Below are 23,823 nucleotides of genomic sequence, written 5' to 3' on the forward strand. Positions count from 1 at the left end.
AGTGTATCAATGTTCTGCAAAAATGTAGAGCAGATAATTACAAAAAAAAAGATTTTGAGACATAAGAAGAGACATAAGGAGTGTGATTTTACGAAAAAGTTTTCCATGTGAAAAAATGACCCTTATTGAAGACTAACAAGTACGCTAAATTTCCCATAAAATGACATGTTCCAACTTTTTTTTTCGCTGATTTTTTTTTTTAATTTTGAGCACGCCATCAAATTAGGAGTTCAATTTTACATAATAGTTCCTCTGACACCGAATTTCCAAACCATCACCATGCCAGGCTGCAAATTTTCGAAAAACACGATTTTTTCGAATGTTTAAAAATCAAATGGGTCGTACCACCCTTCCGTCACGAGAAATGGACCTCTTATACGTGATCACTGATCAGTAGGCTTAGTGATTTTTCACGCTCGAAAGTAGCAAATTTCACGGGGACCTCAATTTCAAAACACAAAATTTCACGCAAATTTCGCGGAACGTGAAAAATGTTAAAATAACTCTAAAAATCATTTGTTTAAATGACAGAAACTACTTTTTATGCTTCATTATATATAATCCTTCAATAAACTGAAAAAAACTTCACTAAATTTGAACGTGACACAAAAAAAAATCTCATAATTTTCAAAAAGGGTTTACGGATGAGCTCTATTTATATTTTAAAACAAAATGTAGGGCATGCGTATGATCATTTATTGAACTACTTTTTTAATATTCGACTAATAGAGCAAAAACATTTTCGCTGATTTACTTCTGTTTTATCAGTTTACATTTTATTGAATTTCATATCAATGCAAGATTCACGATCATGTCCAGCTAAAATGAGTAAAAATAGTTTGAATTTTCTGCGTCCATTCAAAATATTTTTGAAGGATTTCATCTCTCTTTTCAAAAACTAAATTTAAAATCAATAGGCAAAAATAATATAATTTGTAATAAAATCGAAATTTTTATTCAAAATGAGAACAGAAAACAAAAAAAGGTGGCATTTTTCTAGCTTTCACGGGAATCACCCACCCAAATAATCAAAACTCTTTTTAAATTAAACAGAACTTCGAAAAAATCTGACATGTTTTAAAAAGGTGATTTCAAGGATAAAAAATACTATTAATTCAATTTTAGATAAAATAGAGCTTATTGCTTAAAATTTCATTCGAATTTTTACATCTCAAATAAAATATAAGTAAAAATTTTACTAAAGCGAAAAAAAATATTGCTAAATTTTGTTAGTTCCTAAAAAATCTGAAAAATCTAAACAATTCTTCAAACGGTTCATACCAAGCTTTTCAATTGAAAACTTATAAAATTTACTTAAATAGTGTTATGGTTGTAATGTTGATGTTAATATTTGAAGAAAAAAAAATAATTGAGAAAATTTATAAATTTCAAGAATTTAACACCGTCCGCAAAATCATCAAAATTCACTAGCCCTATATTAGTAATTGAACAAGGGTATTTATTACCTCGCTGAATTCTACAGTAGTTCTTAAAAATAATTTCTATTCCTATTTGAGCTCGATAAAATATTTTGAGAAAAATCGTTACAGTTTCACACAAACATAAAATTTCACGGGATTTCACGGAAAAAGACAAATTTTGTGGATTTCACGCTGTCCGCGAAATCGTGAAATTTCACTAACCCTACTGATCAGTGATTAAGATTACCCCTTAAGACAATGTTTCTCTCAAATCGAAGAGGGGTCGTGCAACTTTTTTCCGATTTCTTATGATTTGGCAGAGAATGACCCACATAGCTTATGGATGGGATGGTGAACAATAGTGATTTTTATTAGGCTGGTACAATTTTTTTTAAAAGTTCAAAGTTGGCCCGAAAAATCAGGGGGCAATAAAAATAGTTTCAAAAAACTTCAAAATTTCAAAGGAAATTTAAGTGCAATTAGCTGAAATCAATATAAAATGCATTCATCTACGTTTAGAATCATTTTTAGTATGTTACGGGTATGTATGGGCTAATTTAAAAATCTATTGAATTTTTGAAAATTTTCAATGTGTAGTAACACAAACATATTTTTTTCGCTAAAAATTTTATTTCCGTCGAATCTTAATTTTTTGAAAAGTAATGATTGCAAAACAACTGAACTAGTGTAAAATGTATTTAAAAAAAACCTTTTTCATTCAAATGTTAAGAAAAAAAAAAGAAACAAAACATTCAAAGTATAAATCTCCCATCTCCTATTGTTTATAAAAAGTCGATTCTGTATTTAAATGCGATGCCAACATTATTTCGTTTATTAAATATTTAGAAATGCATCTGCAGTGGATAAAAGCTATTTAGGATTAAAAAATCCTAATTAATTCCAAAAGTGACCCATTCCATACCACCGTGCACTGCCTCCCCCAAATAATACAATTTCCCGCACCCACACCCACCAAGTGCCACCACCACTCTAACCAAATGCCTTCTGATCTTTCCAGAGTTCCCACGTTCGCCACGGAGAGTCTTTCCCAAACGGGGCCTTTCCACGTGCCACGATGACCTGCGCCTCCAAAGAGTGCATTTCTGATTAGTAGATGCAACGCGGGTCCCCTTTAGTGCTGATTTAGTGCCAATATGGAAGGACATCGTGGCGACTTGGACGTCCAAGCCAGCAGCAGTGTGGTGGAAAAGTTTGGTGAACTCCTCCTCAGCACTAACGTCGTCGTTGGTGGTGGTGTTGGTGTGGAGGAAAACCTCGCGCGGAATAACGGAGGCGTGTGGTAGTGTGTTGCTTTTCCTAGCGCTGTCCCCGTGCGTTGGTGTGAGTGTGTGCTTTTGGTGGTGGTGGTGGTGGTGGTGTTGGGGAACGGCAAAAAGCTTTTGTGTGCAGCCCGTGAAAATTTTCTCGGTTTTTCACCAACATACTTGACGCGGAGCGGAAAAGTGTCGTCGTCTGGCGCAAGGTGGCCGATTTTCGGGTGGAAAATTTGCGAAAGTGGTTCAAATTGGCACGCGGAGTTCAAGTTACGGGTTTCTGGTGCGGAGTTTCGGTGGAAAATGGCCCCGCGAAGCTGGAAAAGGTGGCGAAAAATCGCAGTGAAAAACTGGGCATCGATCCCAGGTTCGGTCGGTGGAGTTGGAAGTTGGTGAACGAGAAGCAGAAAAAAAAGATGGAGCTGCTGGAGAGTGCTCCCTGTTGAGGGGTGTTTTCTAGACACGACACGGGGTTTTTCGTGCCAGAAAAGTTGTGCTGGAGGAAAATATGACGATCGTGTGCGATCTGGAGTGATTTGAATGGTGAAGAAATCAGCAGTTTTAAAAGCAAGGCGATGGCGAGGATTTGTGAGCAGTCTCCAAAGGGATAGTATCATGAGCCAATACCCAGCTGTGCCATGGAACTGATATCGAAGCTGTTTCCACCGTAGTGCACAATGGTAAATATCGCAACTGAGGGGGTTCACGACACGGGGGGGAGGTCACAAAATCAGTCCCCCAATCATTGCAATTCGAATAGTCGAGATTATCCCAACTTTTTCCTCCGAAAATATTCCATTGTGTGCGAGGACGAATTTGGAGCAAGACGACTTCTTTTTCCAGCTTTCCTCGAACGGCAAGCAAAGAAAAAAGGCTAGCCAAGGAAGGAAAATTCAATACCATAAATGAAGGCTGCTCCTCCGCGCCCGAGAGAGAGAAATTGTGAAAGAAAGTGAACTATACCCTGCTGGTTAGAGAAGATATGCCAGCAGCAGCAGCAGCAACACTGTAGGACAGGGGGTGGGTTGGAACGAGAGAAATGGTGGGAAACTCGAGTGAAAAATCAATATGTTGAAAATGGAAGATAATTATTATTAATATCGTTATCTCCCCACCTCGAAAGCCCGAACCAATCACAGGAAAATAAAAAAAAATCGCTCCCCAAGACAACTAATCCAAGGGACGAGAAAAAAAACCCACCTCTCCCACGTATCACACCTGAAGTGGAACTAGTGTCCCATTTTCCCAACCCCCACTCCCCCACCCCACCTCAATGAAAGAGGGGGAAGGGAAAGGAACACGGCGGCACAGTTTGGCTCATTGAGCAGCCACACTGTAACAGCTGTGACCTCTTTTATTGTCTGGTTGCGACTGCACGGCACGGATTTGCACCGGAAATGGGGAACATACGGCGGTGGTGGTGGGGGCGGTTCCGGGACTACTGCAACGATGGTCACCTGGAATGATGGTGGCGTGGCGTGGCGTTGAGCAGTCATATGGTCGATCTGGTGCTTTGTTTGATGTGCGGTTGTCTGCGAAAAGGTTGGAACGAATCTGCATGTATTGCGTGTGGAAAATTGCACTCCGATGATGTTGCTTTGTTTGATGTGAGCAGTGGAAGAGGGCGGTGATGTTCATGGAGACGAACTGTTTTAATTGATTGTGTAGTGATGTTTAGTATAGTAGTTTTGAATCTTATGTACGGATTCTTGGAAAGAATACACCCCCGTTATGGCGGAGATGATCCATGGGAGGTTTATACGTAGAAAGTTGTGTTTAACCTTCCTGATTATGAATATGTTTGAGTAAAATGTAGATAGGAGAAAATTGCCTTTTTGCAGAACAAAATGTGTTGTTCATTACTAATGGAAACGCTCGTACCGTCAGTGGGGGTGACATTGGGTCTGGGAGGTGAAATTGGGTCAAAGTGATTTTTTACGGATTTTACCATTTCTCAGGTTCTTCTCAATGAAACTGAATTCTGTTAAAATGGTTATGTAGGGGACATCTTAAGGTGACTTCGCTGAAAAAATCTCGTTCCTTCAACAAAATCCTGTTATTTTGTCAGCTGTCTAAAATTGAGGTACGTTTTCGGCCAAAAATGACCTCTCGAAAAATCATTTTTCTAATATTGTTGTTGTAATTGTTCGAAAACTACCCAAATGTTTGAAAATATCTACTTCAAACATTGTAGCCTGTCGATACGATCCCCTCGAACAAGAAACACTGTTGGATGACTTGTTTTTACCATACCGTTGTATTTGAGCATCATTTTAGTTTAATTTGACCCAATGTCACCCCCTCTAAGGGGTGAGATTGGGTCAATTTTCAAACTAATGGAATTTAAGGTAGTGTTCATCAAAATCCACCATATTTTCAAAAAATGTTAGTAAATGTTAGTAAAATGTAGCAAATCTACGTTGAAAGATTTCCGATGTTATTTAAATTGTTTTTGTTACTAAGAAATTACGAGGGATGTATCGTTTTTTGACCCATAGTCACCATCACTGACAGTGCTTAATAAAAATAAAAAAATAAAATTGAAAATACTTTTTTAGAAAGTTTATACTAATGAAAGGTAACAGAAATGCCAAAAAAATGTAATACGACATATAATAAGGCTTATTAACAAATTACTAAAATTTTCTTGAGCCATCATGCGCCTCCTCTCATCGTATTTTATATGGGAAAACACGTTTTTTCTTGAAAAATGAATTTTCACCGATACAATATTTTGAATCGAACATATTCTTAATCAGGAAGGTAAAACACAACTTTCTACGTTTATCTTCCATGGGTCATATCGATTTATAATATGTTGCCTCCGCCATACCGGGCATCACACTGTTAATAATAATAATTTTTATAAGGTTCATTATGGTTATGAGTCTAAACAAAAAATAAGGATCGAGTTTTTAAGAGGGTTGTTTCGTGGTGCCCCGATGTAGATGAAACTTTCAGTGTTTTTTTTTTATATAAGATAACCTCATGCTAAATATGTGCCTTTTGAAGGGTCATTGGAAATTGAGGTTCAAAAACATTGAAAATCTTAAAATTGCTCGCATTTTCGTAAAACTTGATGAAGTCCAGTCTTGTAAGAATATGGAACTATCAGCTTTCAGCTACTACAATTATCAAGCCTGAATATTCATGCCACTAATACAACTTTTCATCTTTCCGTATTGATATTCTTAGTGCCGAACACGTTTTTGTGTTTACACACTCGCCACGGTGTGTTTTTTGGGCAACCTTAAGGAGAAAAAATAGCCATCGCTACTTTCAAATGTGTTTTATAGGAAATTTTCTCAGCTTTCCAATGCTTCTAAGAGGGAAATGTTTCATCGAGAAATTTCTGAGATATCTTTATTTTAAGTTTTTTGTTTTAAAATCCTTCATCATTTATAGGAAACTTTTTATTAACAGTTCAGGAAACTTGTCAAATGATGTGTTTTATATGTCATTTGATCATCAAAATGTGCAAAATTAGACAAGAAACAACTTTGTAAAAGATTGCAAATCACTAAACATTTTAAAAATTTAGTTTTAACAGAGTTTTTGAATATGCCGGATTCATTCCGAAATTAAAATCAGAAAACCGTATTAAAATATATGTTTACTAGAATAAATAGATTATTACATAATTTTTGTGTACAAATATCAGCCGTCTGCTCTGATTTAGCTTGGATTTAGCTGATACAACCAAAATTTTTGCAGGTTTGAGATTGTTAAGGGTAATTAGATTTTTATGAATAAACATCATATTTCCTTAACCAAACATTAACCAGTTGCATGGATACCAAAACATGTTAATTACTCGAAATTGAACTACAAATTACTGTGTAGAGTTTCAGGGAAAATACTTTTCATGAGTAGGAAAGTTTATTTTTTAGTTTTTTTTTTTATATATGAAATGATCAAGTAATCAGCAATGTAATCAAAGTCTTATCTGATTTAAAAACGTTTTACAAGTATCTTGAGTTTTGTTGAAATAGATTGTAATGGAGGCTTCTGTTTGATTATTTGTTGAAATTAATATTTTATTTTTGTTCAACCAAAAAAATGTTTGTGAATGTGTTTTCAACATTATCAGTTGAAACACACGAATTTTATTGCTACTTTCAAAAGCATTTTCAACTGTAAAACATTTAAAAAAATATATTTACTTTATACTCATTAAACTATGACTTATGAAGCATGCAACAGTAATTTGTAGTACATTTTCGAATCTTGTTGCTTTAAATCATGTTTTGAATCTTTGTTCCTGGTTCATGTCTGTTTATGGAAATATCATATTTATTCATAAAAATGCAATAAAACCCTTAACAATCTCACACCTGCAAAAATTTTGGTTGTATCAGCCAAATCAGAGCAGCCAAGTGATATATTTCCACAAAAAATATGTAATAATCTTTTAATTCCAGTAAAATTTTCATTTAAATACGGTTTTATGATTTTAATTACTGAATAAATCCAACAAATTCAAAACTCAGTTAAAATATAATTTTCAAAATGTTTAGCGATTTGCAACCTTCTACAAATTTGTTTCTTGTCTTATTTTGCACATTTTGATGAGTAAATGACACATAAAACACATAATTTGACTAATTTCCTGAACTGTTTTCAAAAGTTTTCAATAAATGACGAAGGATTTTAAAACAAAAAACATAAAATAAAGATATCTCAGAAATTTCTCGATGAAACATTTTGCTCTTAGAAGCATTGGAAAGCTGAGAAAATTTCCTATAAGACACATTTTAAAGATGCGATGACTATTTTTTCCTGATTAGGTTGTTCTAGAAAACACGCCGTGTTGCGTTTGAAATTTTCCATTCAACAATTCCATTTGAAAAGGGTTCAAACCGAAAAAAAGTTCTCTGATCGTGCTCAAAAATTTATGTCGGCGTTCCTTGGCCACACACTAAGAAAAAAACGTGTAAATTTACGTCTAATTTGATGCACATAACTGGAGCGTCAAATAAAACGTATAATTACATCTAATTACACGCCATGCATTGGTCGTGTAATTTTACACGCTTGATTTTGAATTGGTCGTGTAATATTACACGATTGATTTTAGGAACTTGCGCTCATTGGGATTGGGAAATCTTATTGGAATCAACGTATTCTTATTGTACACAAAGAAAGCATCTTGTTCACGAAAACTCATTATTTTATTTGCACAACTCCAAAATCATCAAATCATTACACATGCCAGTCACATTTTTCTGATGCCTTCACCATTCACTTGCCATTCACAGTGCATTTTATGTTTATTGTTTTCAACCGAATTGTCGATCATTTTCACTTCACAGTTTGGGCTCCCTTTCCTCTTCCTAACAAGAATCTGCTCCAACGGCACTTTTCATGATCTCTCAAGTGAAACGTTGCTGTTTCCTCGTTGTTACGGATCAGTCCATGGTTCTGATTTCGATACACCGGCAATCAGGTGACTGCTATCTGCGAAAAAATTAGTGTAAATTTCACAAGACATAGATAAATTTCACCAAGCTTACCTTGTTTATCAGTTTATAATTACTTTGGTCGCCAGATTTGGCGAAGAACCCGGGTTTAACCGGGTCATGGTACGGCAAATCTTCGAAAAAAATCATCTCAAGAACAATTTTCTACACGTTGTTAAATATGGCGGTTGCTGTGATGATTCATGGAACTGTCAAACACGAAAGAGCCAAGAACTCAAAACTGGGTTTGATTAGATGTACGATTACATCAACTTTGATGTAACGTTACATCAAATTTGATGCTCCAGTTATGTGCATCAAATAAGGCGTAATGTTAGGTTTTTTGTGACGTATTTTTATGTTTTGCAAGATGTAAAGCTAAATCAATGGGAATTTGATCAATTTCCGTCAAAATAAACCGAGATTTACATCAATATTACAATTACACGATCAGATTTTACGTTAGATGAACGATTGCGTTAAATGTAAAATTCCAATTTTTTTAGTGTGCAAAATAATTAGAATGTTTTGTTTGGCCATCAGGGTGACCTACACCGTGCTAGGGTGGTCTCAAAAGTGGCCACTCTCGTCAATTTTCGCAAGAACCACATCTTTCAAAAAATCATAACTCCGCACCATTTCAACCGATTCTAGCTGACTTAGATGCAAATGAATGGTGGATAGTTGGCATTTCAAGACCTTGTGGATTGAAAAAAACTAGCCAAGCATTTGAAAAAGAGCAGTTCTCTCAGATTTCGGTCATTCGAATTTTTTTTGTATTTTTTAATCCGACTGAAACTTTTTTGGTGCCATCGCTATGCCCAATGAAGCCATTTTGCATCATTAGTTTGTCCATATAATTTTCCATACAAATTTGGCAGCTGTCCATACAAAAATGATGTATGAAAATTCAAAAATCTGTATCTTTTGAAGGAATTTTTTGACATCAACGGCAAAGTTGTAGGTATGGATATGGAATACACGGAAAAAATGATACACGGTAAATTTTTTTTTGGGATTTTTTATTTAACTTTTTGTCACTAAAACTTGATTTGCAAAAAAACACTATTTTTATTTTTTTTATATGTTTCAGAGGACATCAAATGCCAACTTTTCAGAAATTTCCTGTTTGTTTTTTTTTAATCAATACTGATTTTTTCAAAAAATCGAAATATTGGTCGCAAATTTTTTTCAAATTTGCAATCAAAAAGTACTTTAGTGAAATTTTGATAAAGTGCACCATTTTAAAGTTAAATCCATTTTTATGTAACTTTTTTGAAAATAGTCGCAGTTTTTCATTTTTTTAATTAGTGCACATGTTTGCCCACTTTTGAAAAAAATATTTTTGAAAAGCTGAGAAAATTCTCTATAATTTTGCTCTTTTGAACATTGTTGATACAACCCTTAGTTGCTGAGATATTGCTATTTGCTATTTTGCTATTTTGATTTTTTGAAAATAAAAAGTGGAATTTTAGGCGCGCTGCGCGCAAAATAGAGAAAATGACGAAAACAGGAAAAATTCAACTTTTTTCACTACAACTGCGATAACTTTTAAAATTTCAGTGATGACCAGTGATGTTCGGGTACCAAAATTTTCGTAATTAAAATAACGTCATGATTCGAAATCCGGACACTTAGTAGCTTATCATTTTTGTTATAGCTGGCAAAAAATCATGTAATAAGTTGGAAATGTAGAAATATCATCAGGATTTTGAGAGAATGCATGAAAAATATCTCTTTTCTAACAATTTTTCATCAAATTTTTAAATTTAAAATGACTTGTTGTGCTTCTAATCCCGGACACTGATAAAAGCTGATTCGAAATCCGGATACTTTTGCTTCGAATTCCGGACCAGGGTTGCCAGGTTGCCAGATAAATCTGGGAATGCCAGATTTTTCAAGTGTCAGCCAAAATAAAGATTCATCCTTCTCAGTGCCAGGTATTGACAGATTTTGCCAGATTTTTCACTTTATTGCTGTTTTGAACAACTTTTTGATTTACACTTAAACTCCCAAGCTCAGGAAAAAGGGGGAATTTGTATGGAAATTCCCCCTTTTATTCGAGCTTGGGAGTTTAAGTGTTAAATTGAACGAATTGAATTGAAAATCGAAAAATTTAGAAAGTGTTTTTCTAAAAGAAAATGGCAATTCATCAATTTTGTGGCCATTAAATCAGCCATTTTTTATCGATACTTTGCCAGATTTTTATAATTTTGACCTGGTAACCCTGTTCCGGATACTCGATTTTGCTTATGAATCGCACAAATTTGGACTGAAATGTTAGTGAAATGTTTTTTAGGTCTCAAATAACTTGTTCATCTAGAATTTAAGGAAATCAAAACCACACATTTCTGCTTTGTCTTCCCGGTGCTTCAGGTGCCTATGAAATAATTCAGTGAAATGTTTCACTTTTTTGGTAAACTTATAATTTTATTGTTTTGGCATTAACTACAGTGTTCAAACAAACTTTAAATGAAAGTTGATGTTAGAATTTAACCAATAACACAGTTTTTACTTCATAATGCGAACTTATTTCCAAATAATTGATAAAACAATTTGAGGTGTCCGGGTTTCGAAGCGTCCGGGAATTCGAATCATGACGTTACTCAACAAAAAACAAGTCGCGAACTTGCGGAATCAATCCTGAAATAATCTGATTACAAAAATTTTCAAACTTTATTCTTCATTCTTTTGGAGTACTTAGTGGATAAATTAATTAATTTTTTTATGGTTTCAAAGATGTGTGTAACAAATATCTGGGTGCTCTGGTTGATGTGCACCGTTAATCCTCGTTAAACGTGGAGCAAAAAAAAATCCATTGAAAATTCGCTGAGATATGATATTTTACGTAAAAAACCCCGAAACCGGTTCCTCGCTTTGGCCATCTTTCGATATCATTCGGAATTTGTCTTGCAACGGCTAAAACTTCATGAATTTTCTTAAATATTCTTTTTGGATTCGTTATTTGAAGAATTGTCATTTTAGAAACCTTCCTTCTCCCTCAGTGAATCTGTTATAATGGCTAAATAAATATTTTGACCAAATAACGTCAAAAATGGCTCTTTGATTAAATTTTTTACAGGGTGCCTGTCCGGATACTCCGGGGAATAGAAGGATTTGCAGTGTTGTAGTTAAATGATGCCGTTCAATGAATCCTGGCGTTTTTCTTTAACAAAGTTTAACAAAATATTCTATAGTTAAAACAATATGTGAAAATCTCATCTCAGCTTAATTGACACGCAATTGAAAAAGTAGCTTTATTATATAGTCTCCGAAAATTCTGAGCAATTGAATTTTGACAAACCCCTGCATACTTTGAACATGAAGTAAAAATTAATTGGCTGTGGCGGGTTCCAATCAACGGGTTCAGTTGTATAATCCAGATTATACAACTCGACATTGTGCAAGTTGATGTCAGTAAACTCTTCAGTTTCGTCAAGTTATGGTAGACTCGGGGTCCCTGAACACACTCAAATCGACAGAATTGAATTTTAGTAAATTTCCTGCCAATACATGAAAAAGTGTACATGAAATTGTAAAGTTCGGGTATGAATGGTATGAAGCACCATCTTAAGGCGTAACATACATGTAAATCGGCAAAAATGTCAATTGTCAATGCTCATACGAGCACAAATCAAAACTTTTTGTGAATTTGTTTTCAGGGAATCAAACTTTAACTTTGCAACTATTATCAAATTTAATTTGAAGACATTTTGGTTGTATCTTTGCTGAGATATAGCTATTTGAAGTTAGCAGTTTCAAAAAACGGGTGCCACGATATCTCAACACTGCTTTGACCAAACGGCTCCAAATTTTGGTGAAGACTCGTTAAACCAGTCCCGTGTGCATGGTGAAGGCCGATTTTCAAATAGTTTATTTAAAAAAAAGATAAAAATATTTTTATATTTTTCATATGAAAAATCTCCAGTTTTTATTTTTTTATATTTTTAAAGAAATAAAATTTTGAAATCGAGCTTCGTCATGCCCATGGGATATGTCTTCAGAGTATTCAGCCCAAACTTCAGCCAATGTGGTAGATTCAATCTCGAGATATCGTGGCACCCGTAAATCAACTCGGTGTTTCGAGAAAAACGCTCAGAAAGTTTGACAGCTCGCTTTGCGCAAGGCAAAATTTCAAACTTAAATCGTCGGTTACATACTTCAAACATAAAATATCTTCATGAAACTTTCAGGAGTGATTGAAAGTCATCCTTTTAATGGATTGAATAGATTTTCAAGAATATGAAATTTTGAGATTTTCTACATGGGTAATTCTCCGCCAACTCACACAGCAGTTGCCCCGACCCCTCTTCGATTTGCGTGAAACTTTGTCCTAAGGGGTTACTTTTGTCCCTGATCACGAATTCGAGATCCGTTTTTTGAGTCCAAATCTATCATACCTTGACGTCACTGAAGCGCAAACTTTTTTTGAAATTTAATACGAGATGTATACACTAGCACTGGACACACCAGGCTCGTTCGAGAAATAATGCATTCCAAATTACGTTGAACATCAATTCTCATTCTTTACAGTGGAAATACTTCGAACGCTCTATTTTCAAAGTCCCCTTCTCCGCACCCATAATTCATATCAATTTGCAAAACCGTTTATATTTTCCGTTCCGGAGTGCTCTATTGTCAATGACGGGAGGGGAAAAGCTCCATCCCATTGCAAAAATTGGCACGTCAAGAGCCAAATTATGCTTCTCTTTATGCTTTCTCTAAGAATTCTTAGGCGCGACGCATGCGTTGGTTCTTTTTCCCGAACCGCCACCCTCCCAAAACCACCCTCCGCGACGTGATTTTCCGTGTACAATGTTGACAACAACAGTCCAAAAGTGAGAGAGTTTGATGGGGGCGAGAGAGAGTTAGTAATTTTCCCAGAGCGAAATGCCATACAATGTTGTGCCGAAGCATGGCCAGAAAGGAGAGAGGGAGAGAGCGAAAGCGTAAGAAAGATGAAAAGTGAGCACATTGTCAGGAGTGATTTCCTCCGAGCTCTGTCGGAAAAGCAGTGAAAGCCAACAGCTTGCACCCAACGAAGAGATCGGTTGGGAGAGGATGGGAGGGTGAAAGGAGCACGAAGCACAACACTGATAACATCTCGCTCACTGTTCTCGTGTCCTGCTGATGTTGTTGTTGTTTTTGTTATTTTTTACGATGGTTGTTGCAACTAGACGATGCTTTTATGGAGAAGCAGTATTATGCTCTTCTGCTTGCTAACGTTCTTTTTTCGGCTAGAGAAATATTATTTATCTCTTCCTTTTTGCTGCACTTTTAATTTAATTTCTTTTAAATGAGGCGCTATTGCCAAAATTTCAATCCTTTTTTTTATGAAGAGGGTTTTGAGAACTTTTTTTGTAAGATCAGTATCACATTTTGTATCACAGGAACATATTTCATCCAATCGATTTGAAGTTTTCAAGAGTTCAAATAGTAACTAAGAACAAGTTTAAAGTAAGTTTTTTTTTGTTTGTTTACCATATGTTTGATATGCCAGATTGTGAAGCTAACATAAATTCATATTTTTCACCTGGCCTAATACTGTTATGAGTGTTTCGTTCTGTTTCAGTGGAACTTATTCATTTATCGTTGTTTTTGTCTTACACAGAACCAGTACTGAAAGTTTTATTGATCTAGATGGTTGAATTCATTAATGATGTTTTAAGTTATTTTAACCTTAAATATAATGACATATTTCCATGTATTTTATTAATTCATTCGTTATTCATTCACCATTCTTAGTTTTGATAGATTCTTGTAGTTATTCGTAGAATGAGTCCTCAAACATTGTCTATTTTTTTGGTTATTTTTCAAATGTTTTTAGAACAAGCTTCTGCAGCTTAAGAAACATGCTAAAATAACCTATTTTTTTCTTTCAACGTAACTAACTCACTTTCATAAGGGTAATTCTTCACCAACTCACACAGCAGTTGCCCCGACCCCTCTTCGATTTGCTTGAAACTTTGTCCTAAGGGGTAACTTTTGTCCCTAATCACGAATTCGAGGTCCGTTTTTAGATACCTCGTGACGGAGGGGCGGTACGACCCCTTTCATTTTTGAACATGCGAAGAAAGAGGTGTTTTTCAATAATTTGCAGCCCGAAACGGTGATGAGATAGACATTTGGTGTCAAAGGGACTTTTATGTAAAATTAGACGCCCGATTTGATGACGTACTCAGAATTCAGAAAAAAAGGTATTTTTCATCGAAAAAAAAATACTTAAAAAGTTTTAAAAACTCTGCAATTTTCCGTTACTCGACTGTAAAAAAATGAAATATGTAATTTTACGGGAAATTTAATGTACTTTCCGAAACTAGGGGAACTATACCCTTTCTCAGCCTATTTCTATTATCGGCCTATCAGCACTTAGATCATTAATTACAGCTTGCATAAAGTGTTTTTGGCTGTTCCAAAGTAATAAATAGCTCAAATAAAAGTGAGCAAGCAACTCTCCATTGTTGATACATCTGAAAATGTTGATTTAATAGCGGAAAACGGCAAAAGTGATGAGAATTGGCTTAGAGTGATTAAAATGGGTATATTTCCCCTACATTAACCCGGAAGGGTAATTTTTTCATCTATAACAAAAAAATTCATTGTAAAATTACGTGTTTTCTCTAACTTTTTGCCTTCCTGACCTTACTGAGGAAAGGCTATAAAATCACTCGAAAACTGAATTTCTCAATTAGACCTCCTAGACCCACCTTCATGTATACCAATCGACTCAGAATCGAATTCTGAGCAAATGTCTGTGTGTGTGGTGGGATGTTGATCAAAAATTTGTCACTCGATTATCTCTACTTTGGGTGAACCGATTTTGTCCGTTTTAGCGTCATTCGATCCGTCTTGGGGTCCCATAAGTCGCTATTAAAAATTATGCAGTTTAGTTAAGTACTTCAAAAGTTATGCTAAAAAACAATTTTAACAAAAGTCCGGAAGATTGTAAAAAGGGTGTTTTTTGTAAGAAATCCCGTAATGTTATACATTTTTAAAAAGGTATTCAAAAGACCTTTTCAACGAGTTCAAAATATTGAAAATCTGACAACCCTATCAAAAGTTATTAGCACTTAAGTATTATTTATGCACTTTTTGGAAACCGGATCTCAGATATCACGATGAAAACGTTGTCCGGATCTATCATGCAACCCGTCGTTGAACAGGTAATCAAAAGACCTTTCCAACGCGTTCAAAACATTGAAGATCTGACAACCCTATCAAAAGTTATAAGCACTTAAGTGTTATTTATACACTATTGAAGGCCAGATCTCAGATATTTTGATGAAAACGTTGTCCAAATATATCATACAACCTATCTTTGGATAGGTAATTAAAAGACCTTCCGACGAGCGTGTCTATTTTTGATAACATTACCATTTAAATGAGAGGAAGGCACCAACCACCTAAGGGTGGATTCAGTAACGTTTTAGTTGAAAATCAGGTTGGTTCACGGTCAGAGTGTTTTGAAGAATCTAACTTTTCAGGAATATTGTTGGGTTTTTTTTGAATTGTGGAAATTGGTTGAGCTTGTCAATCAAAGCAACTTTGTCGAAAACATCAAAATTTTATCTTGTAATCTACGCTTTCTACGATTAAATTTAGAGGAATCATCTCAGCAAACCTTCAAAAACCAGTTTTGAATGAATCAATTAAGGGTTAATTTTTAGAGAAAGGGAGAAAGGAAAAAACACATTTTAATGTTAAATAGGTGCAATTTCAAAACATTAAGCGCCAGGTTGCATTCAAAAGAGGAGATCTGACACTACAAACGCTGAAAAAATCAGGAGTATTTTTCTTCAAATTCGAGGTATCTGAGTTTAAATGTACTATTTTCATGGGAACTTTATATTTTTCCCTGTAATTTTGCCTGCTGAATCTGCCCTCAGAATTGATCCAAAGTGTCAAAATATTGATAATTGGTCATATTTTGGGTATTCTATGTTTTTATATGATATTTTTTTAACAGTTGATATTAAGTTATTTTAGAGTAACATGAATTGTCAAAGCTTTGAAACTTTTATCAAAGTTTTTATAGGGGTAATACTCTAAAGGAACATTTTAATTTGTAATAAAGGGGCTCAAAACATGAAAATGTTGATTTAGTGTTGATTAACAGTTCTGATTTAATTTAACCATTTAGTTTTGAAGTCTTTTAGTGATTAGAAGTCAAATAAAAATATCGGAAATATTTGTCCGTGTACCTATGTTTCTAAAAGATGCTTATTGTAATCTACAAGTTCACCGAAGAAATCAAATCGATCGCAAAACTATTTTCAAGAAACAAGATTTTCGAATATTCTAATGACCATTTTGTATGACCAATACGCAAAATTGTTTGAAGCCTTGTATGGAAAAAATAATTATGCAAAATGGCTTCTTTAGACAAAAGGAAGCCATCGAAACGTAGAGAATTTGTCATGTAAAATTTATGGAGCTTTTGGTATGTATGTTTTGATTTGCTTGATTTTTTTTTGCTTTTAGCTCCTTAAGTAATATTAACGATACGAGTAATATACGATCCACAAACGACGTAAATAAATCAAATAATTTTAAATGTCTAGAAATCGCAATAACATTTGAAATATCTCACAACTAATATCTGATATCTTGTTTCAACTTTCAGGCCGCCCTGCAATCGCCGATGCCGCTGCAACGCTAGCGAACACAACCCCGGGAATGCCCTTCCGGGATCACTGGACTGCGGAATGTGGTTCGCTCGTGTTCGACTGCTGCGGGAAAAAGTGAAAATGTTTATCAAAACCAACCGTGATTTACGTTTCTCAAGTGTAGCTAATGGCGAAGACAATGATAACGATAGCAGCGAGTATCGGTTCTCAAAATGTGAAACTAAACTGAAAAAATACAAAGCGACGAACCGCGATGAGCAGCACTTTCCCGTTGAAGATAGTGGTCGGCGAGCTCACAATGGTGCAACAAGATACTGTCTATAACGAAAACTTAAATCAAGATTACGACCAGCTGAGTTTAGTCGTGTAAATAGTGTCAAGTGTGTAGTGTTGGTGTTGCGGTGGGGTTGGGTAGTAATCGATAAACACACCTGTGGAGTGTAAGAAACGAAATAGTCACTAAGCCACGTTCACAGTTTGTGCTTCTTTTTATGTTCTTCGAAGGAAGTGCAACAGAAAACGAATTCGTCGAAACATCATTTCAACTAGAGAACAAAAACAAAACTGATAAAGCAAACCTAAGTGATAGGGAGATCAAGCAGTGAAATACGCTTGATACCACAATTTCAAACATAACTAGGATATTACCAAAATGGCCGATATGCCTGATCTGTCGCATCTGACACAGGAGGAACGTGCAATCATAGAAAATGTTATGCAACGACAACGACAGGAGGAGGAGCGGGAGAATGAGATCATGCGGTATGTATTGAATGGATTGGATTTATGTTTTCAAACTTTGAATAGTTTTTCTTGTTTTGGATTCACAGTTCCACAGATTTTACTCTGGCCTTTGTAATAAACTTATAGATAGTTCTCAAAAGACTATTGCACAATAAATTAAGATCATGAAAAAATTGCATCATATCATTTTGTACAACAATTCCTTATATATTTTTGGGGGATTTCCCTATTTCTGGTAACGACTTAAGTTAATTTTTTTCAAATATTTAAAATCAATTTTTTGTGAAGAAAATAAAAAAATTGAAATGTGAAAAACATGCTCGATTTGAATGAGTGAACTTTAGGGTCCCACGAAATAAGGGCACTTTCATTGTTTTGAAAAATATTTGGGTTTTTTTTTCCAAAATGTTTATGGAAAGTTATGGAGGTTCCTAGCCGTTGTATACAACCCAAAATTCATGTAGGAGAAGTGAACCGCGCTAATTTTTCATGAATAATTTGGAGAAAAAACAATTCGGTCCAACGTACAACGTGTTTCTGGAAAAGTTCATGAACATGTTTTTTAAATCAATTAAATTGAAAGGTTTATTTATTGGTTAGGTCGTTGTAAATATTCGAGAGGAAGGAAGCGGACGAGAAGGGTTTTTGTGTCAAGAAAAAATACAAAAAAAACTTTGAATAATATTTGCAGCTGCCTCAAATCATTCCAGAAGAAAAATCAAACCTTAATTAATACATTTTTTAACCAAACCTCAATATATTATTTAAAAAAAAGTTGGGATTATGATTTATATGTCAACAAATTTAATCGTTTGAGTAACAAAAATTGGTTTACGCTAGGGTTTTTGAAAAATAATGTTTTTGAAAAAAAAAAAATACCCAAAATCTTACTTTTTTTCTTACATCCCAACATATCAGCAAAGTAGTCTACCACACTCACTAAAGCTATGCGAGTATGTTCCGTTGTCAACAACGGTCGACATTTTGCTTGTTACGGTAATAGACCTACAGATCTTAACTCCAGGGAGTTGTAGGAGAACCCAGAAAATTACAACACATTGGAAAATTAGTCTGAAGCTATGCGGGTATGATCAGTGGTCAAAAACCGCCGACCTCTTGCTTGTTACGACGGTAGACTCACCGGTCTTAACTCCCATCTTGAAGTTTCAAATTGTTTCTATGGTATGCCTCTTGCACAAACGGTTCAAATGGTTCAAACGGTTCAAACGGATAAAACAAGAGAAGTCATGTTTCAATCATGCTAAGACATATCAGAACTCATAGTTTTTGCTGATACGCGTCCAATGAAGTAAAGATTATTGAAATCCATAATAAAATAGAGATTTTATGAATGATTTTAGAAATAGCAAAAATACATTTTTTATACATTTCTACCCAAAATGCTCAAACTTCAACAGCTTGTAACTTTTGAACCCCGGGGTTTAGAGAGTTGGTCCAGAAGACTTTTTTCATGTCTCGGCGAGATTTTCCGAAAAAAGTTGGTCTCGTTCGTGTACATCCTTGGCCCTTTGGCCCTTCTGTAAAGTGATTTTAGGATTCTGGATTATTAGGGTTTGACCGGGACCCGTGGTGTAGGGGTAAGCGTGGTTGCCTATCACACAGTCGGCCTGGGTTCGATCCCAGAAGGTCCCGGTGGCATTTTTCGAGACGAGATTTGTCTGATCACGCCTCCCGTCGGACAGGGGAGTAAATGTTGGCCCCGGTCTAACCCAGAGGTTAGGTCGATAGCACAGTCCAGGTTTAGGAGTCGTCTCCCTTGGTTCTGTCTCGGTGGATAGTATATCTAGTCCAAATTCTTATCATTTTGTTTGGAAAGGTATTTAAAAATCAAATTATACTAAAGTAGGGGAACCATACCCTTTTTCAGCCTATTTCTATTATCGGGCTATCAGCACTTTGATCATGAATTACAGCTTTCATAAAGAGCAATTCCATCTCAAATCAGGAATTTTTCTGGTATTTTTGTACCCGACCCTCTCCGATGTCAATGAAACTTTGTAGACATGTTATCCTAGGCCTATATAAGCCATTTTTGTGTATACGGAGCCAATTGTACTCGAAAATAACATTTGAGAAGGGCGTAAGGTATTTAGATATTTTTGTATTCTGTAATTTAAAATTACTGTAACTCGAAGGCGTTGCATCGTACTAAAAAGTGGTCAAAGACAAACTTGTAGGAAATTGGACGGGCTTTCTGAAAAAAATACACTGAAAGAAAAATACGCGCCACTTCTATGGGATTTTAAAATTTTTATGTTTAAAAGTTAATTTTTAAGGTGAAGTCACGATTTTTTTTCGTTCAAAATTTTTGAGGAAATAGCCTAAAATGTGACAAAAAGACTCACGAAAAATGCAGGATGGTATGTCTCTCCTAAAAAAATACAAAAATCATTTACTGAAACTGTTTTTTTGAAAAGTGGTTTAAACGTCAAAATTTTCAAAAACCGATAGTGGGAATCGATGCTCCAGACAATTTTACATAAAAGTCTCCATATTGACCATTGTCCCAGGTCTAATCCTTGCGAAGTTACAGCGGTTTTAAAAATAAAAATGTTGAAAAAACAGCTTTTTTGGTGGTTTTTTGCATTTTCTATATGACAGACTTGATTTTTCGGTCTCGAAAATATTTTTACCGGAAAGCTCGTCCAATTTCCCATAAGTTTGCCTTTGCCAGCTTTTCAATTGGATGCATGGGCTTACATATATTAGCTTAATTACATTGCACATAACTGAAAACAGAATATTTTTTTCAGTGTGGTAGAAATCTGGAAGGTAAATCATCCTACGTAAATATTAAAACGAGTCATATTGAAAAGCTGTCAAAGCCAAACTTATGGGAAATTGGACGAGCTTTCCGGTAAAAATATTTTCGAGACTGAAAAATCAAGTCTGTCATATAGAAAATGCAAAAAACCACCAAAAAAGCTGTTTTTTCAACATTTTTATTTTTAAAACCGCTGTAACTTCGCAAGGATTAGACCTGGGACAATGGTCAATATGGAGACTTTTATGTAAAATTGTCTGGAGCATCGATTCCCACTATCGGTTTTTGAAAATTTTGACGTTTAAACCACTTTTTAAAAAAACAGTTTCAGTAAATGATTTTTGTATTTTTTTAGGAGAGACATACCATCCTGCATTTTTCGTGAGTCTTTTTGTCACATTTTAGGCTATTTCCTCAAAAATTTTGAACGAAAAAAAATCGTGACTTCACCTTAAAAATTAACTTTTGAACATAAAAATTTAAAAATCCCATAGAAGTGGCGCGTATTTTTCTTTCAGTGTATTTTTTTCAGAAAGCCCGTCCAATTTCCTACAAGTTTGTCTTTGACCACTTTTTAATACGATGCAACGCCTTCGAGTTACAGTAATTTTTAAATTACAGAATACAAAAATATCTAAATACCTTACGCCCTTCTCAAATGTTATTTTCGAGTACAATTGGCTCCGTATACACAAAAATGGCTTATATAGGCCTAGGATAACATGTCTACAAAGTTTCATTGAAATCGGAGAGGGTCGGGTACAAAAGTACCAGAAAAATTCCTGATTTGAGATGGAATTGCTCTAAAGTGTTTTCGACTGTTCCAAAGTAATAAAAAACTCACATAAAAGTTAGCAAGCACCTCTCCATTGTTGAAACATCTGAAAATGTTGATTTAATAGCGAAAAACGGCAAAAGTGATTAGAATTGGTCGAATGGCTTAGAGTGAGTAAAATGTGCATATTTCCCCTATTCCATATTAATTTGGAAGTCATAACTCACAATTTTTTCGGTGGACTAGGACTCATACATATATTGCACTAAGAAACCTTCCTCCTCGGGTTTAACCTTATTTCTTTTGGACGTATTTGTTACGTATATTTTTAGTATTCCCTGTTTTTGATTCGAATAAATTTCTACAAATAGATTCGAAGCTTTTGTTGAACAACACTTTTTGAAAATTGTTATTATATATTTCGTAATATTTAATTGACGAAAACGTATAAAATACCTAAAAATTAGAAAATTTTAACCAGACATAGTTTTTTTTAGTAGAAATATTTTTAAGTCTTATAGATTGAAATAACGATATTTAATATTATTCATAAGAGCGATTTTCACATTTGGCCCCTAGGCTCATGTAGGGTAGGGTAGTCATCAATGAGACACTTTTGGTTTTTAACTTTCAACGATTTTTCTAATTTTTTCATCAGCATGTTTTAATGAGCTTTTTGTTGCATTTACTTTCTTTGAATGTGTTCTAACATATATCGATCCTACGTCTACAGCCAGAGTTATTCAAATTCAACACTCTATGAAAATCAATAATTTTCTAGTAAAACGTCATGTTTTTGTATTGTTTCATTGCAGGTGTCTTGCCTGGAACATTTTAGAGCAATTTTGCCAACATGAAACTTTAATTAACAAAAGTTATGCTAAAAAGTATTTATTTTTTGCAAAACCCATATATTTATACCAGATACTTTTATATGTTTTGGTAAATGAAGTTAAAACTCAATAAAGTCAGTCTAGAACGAAAAAGTAATTGTTGTCCATAATTTACTTTTACACCCCAGAATCAAACATGTATGAATAACTTTCCAAGGGAGCGTCCATAACCAAAGCCACTATTATGGCAGACGTGTATACTGCCCCTGATCGCATAAATGTCCCATATGCATTTTCATCACTTTTGAGTTATTGATGCAGTTTTGTTCAAAATCGTGTGCTCTTTCCGAAAAGCCTATAACATCCAGTACTTTGTTGTACAAATCAGGAGGAAATCCTGTTTTTCCGTGAAAACTTAACACGTAGCCTTATGTGTGGGACAAACTTCAAATGTGTTTTTCTCAGCTTGCTGTTTTTGCATATGGGACATTTATGCGAACATGGGCAGTATACTACTTGTGAGAGCCATTTTATTATTGTTTCCCGTGTCTCATTGATGACTACTCTACCTACTATATCTTAGTTGATGTGGTAAAAATGTTGTTTTAATGTTTGCTCTGCTTTCAATTTTTATATTTTCTTGTAAATACAGTTCTTATTCGGTAACTGGAGTCCAGTTACTGGACTGAAGGCATGGCCCAGGTATCGAATACTCACTAACTGGGTTGATCAAAAATGACGAGTATATTGTAATGCATATAAAATTCCTTTGCTTAACCTTATTTTTAGCTTTTTTGTGGCTTTTGTCCCTGATCACGAATCCGAGGGAGGGGCGGTACGACCCCTTCCATTTTTGAACATGCGAAAAAAGAGGTGTTTTTCAATAATTTGCAGCCTGAAACGGTGATGAGATAGAAATTTGGTGTCCAAGGGACTTTTATGTAAAATTAGACGCCCGATTTGATGGCGTACTCAGAATTCCGAAAACACGTTTTTTCATCGAAAAAAAAAACACTTAAAAAGTTTTTAAAATTCTCCCATTTTCCGTTACTCGACTGTAAATTTTTTTGAAACATGTCATTTTATGGGAAATTTAATGTACTTTTTGAATCTACATTGACCCAGAAGGGTCATTTTTTCATTTAGAACAACATTTTTCATTTTAAAATTTCGTGTTTTTTCTAACTTTGCAGGGTTATTTTTTAGAGTGTTACAATGTTCTACAAAGTTGTAGAGCAGACAATTACAAAAATTCTGATATATAGACATAAGGGATTTGCTTATAAACATCACGAGTTATCGCGTTTTTACGAAAAAAAGTTTTGAAAAAGTTACTTTTTGCGTTTCTCTTTGTTTAGTCGTCCGTGTCTGTCGCGGGTGACCATGAACGGCCATGATCGATGACGACCAACTTTTTCAAAACTTTTTTTTCGTAAAATTGCGATAACTCGTGATGTTTATAAGCAAACCCCTTATGTCTATACATCAAAATTTTTGTAATTGTCTGCTCTACAACTTTGTAGAACATTGTTACACTCTAAAAAATAACCCTGCAAAGTTAGAAAAAACACGAAATTTTAAAATGAAAAATTTTGTTCTAAATGAAGAAATGACCCTTCTGGGTCAATGTAGATTCGAAAAATACATTAATTTTCCCATAAAATGACATGTTCCAAAATTTTTTACAGTCGAGTAACGGAAAATGGGAGAATTTTTAAAAAATTTTTAGTGTTTTTTTCGATGAAAAATACGTTTTTTCGGAATTCTGAGTATGCCATCAAATCGGGCGTCTAATTTTACATGAAAGTCCCTTTGACACCAAATTTCTATCTCATTACCGTTTCAGGCTGCAAATTATTGAAAAACACCTCTTTTTTCGCATGTTCAAAAATGAAAGGGGTCGTA

At 34.7% G+C, this 23,823-nt stretch overlaps 1 protein-coding gene across 12 annotated transcripts in view; it reads left to right on the top strand.

Annotated features, from left to right (window-relative positions):
• Nucleotides 1-23,823, top strand: part of LOC120414001 (regulating synaptic membrane exocytosis protein 2) — a 110,966-nt gene that overhangs the window by 9,118 nt on the left and 78,025 nt on the right. For all 12 annotated transcript variants that reach the window (XR_008212491.1, XR_005605006.2, XR_005605005.2 and 9 more), the window contains exons 2-3: nt 2,440-3,375; nt 16,778-17,543. Coding sequence is in view for 1 of the 12 variants with exons in the window: in XM_039575010.2 (XP_039430944.1) it covers nt 17,434-17,543 (110 nt within the window). In the remaining 11 variants the exon portion in view is untranslated. The remainder of the gene's footprint in view (nt 1-2,439; nt 3,376-16,777; nt 17,544-23,823) is intronic.

This window comes from Culex pipiens, chromosome 3 (assembly GCF_016801865.2).
Source record: "Culex pipiens pallens isolate TS chromosome 3, TS_CPP_V2, whole genome shotgun sequence".
Lineage (NCBI taxonomy): Eukaryota > Metazoa > Arthropoda > Insecta > Diptera > Culicidae > Culex > Culex pipiens.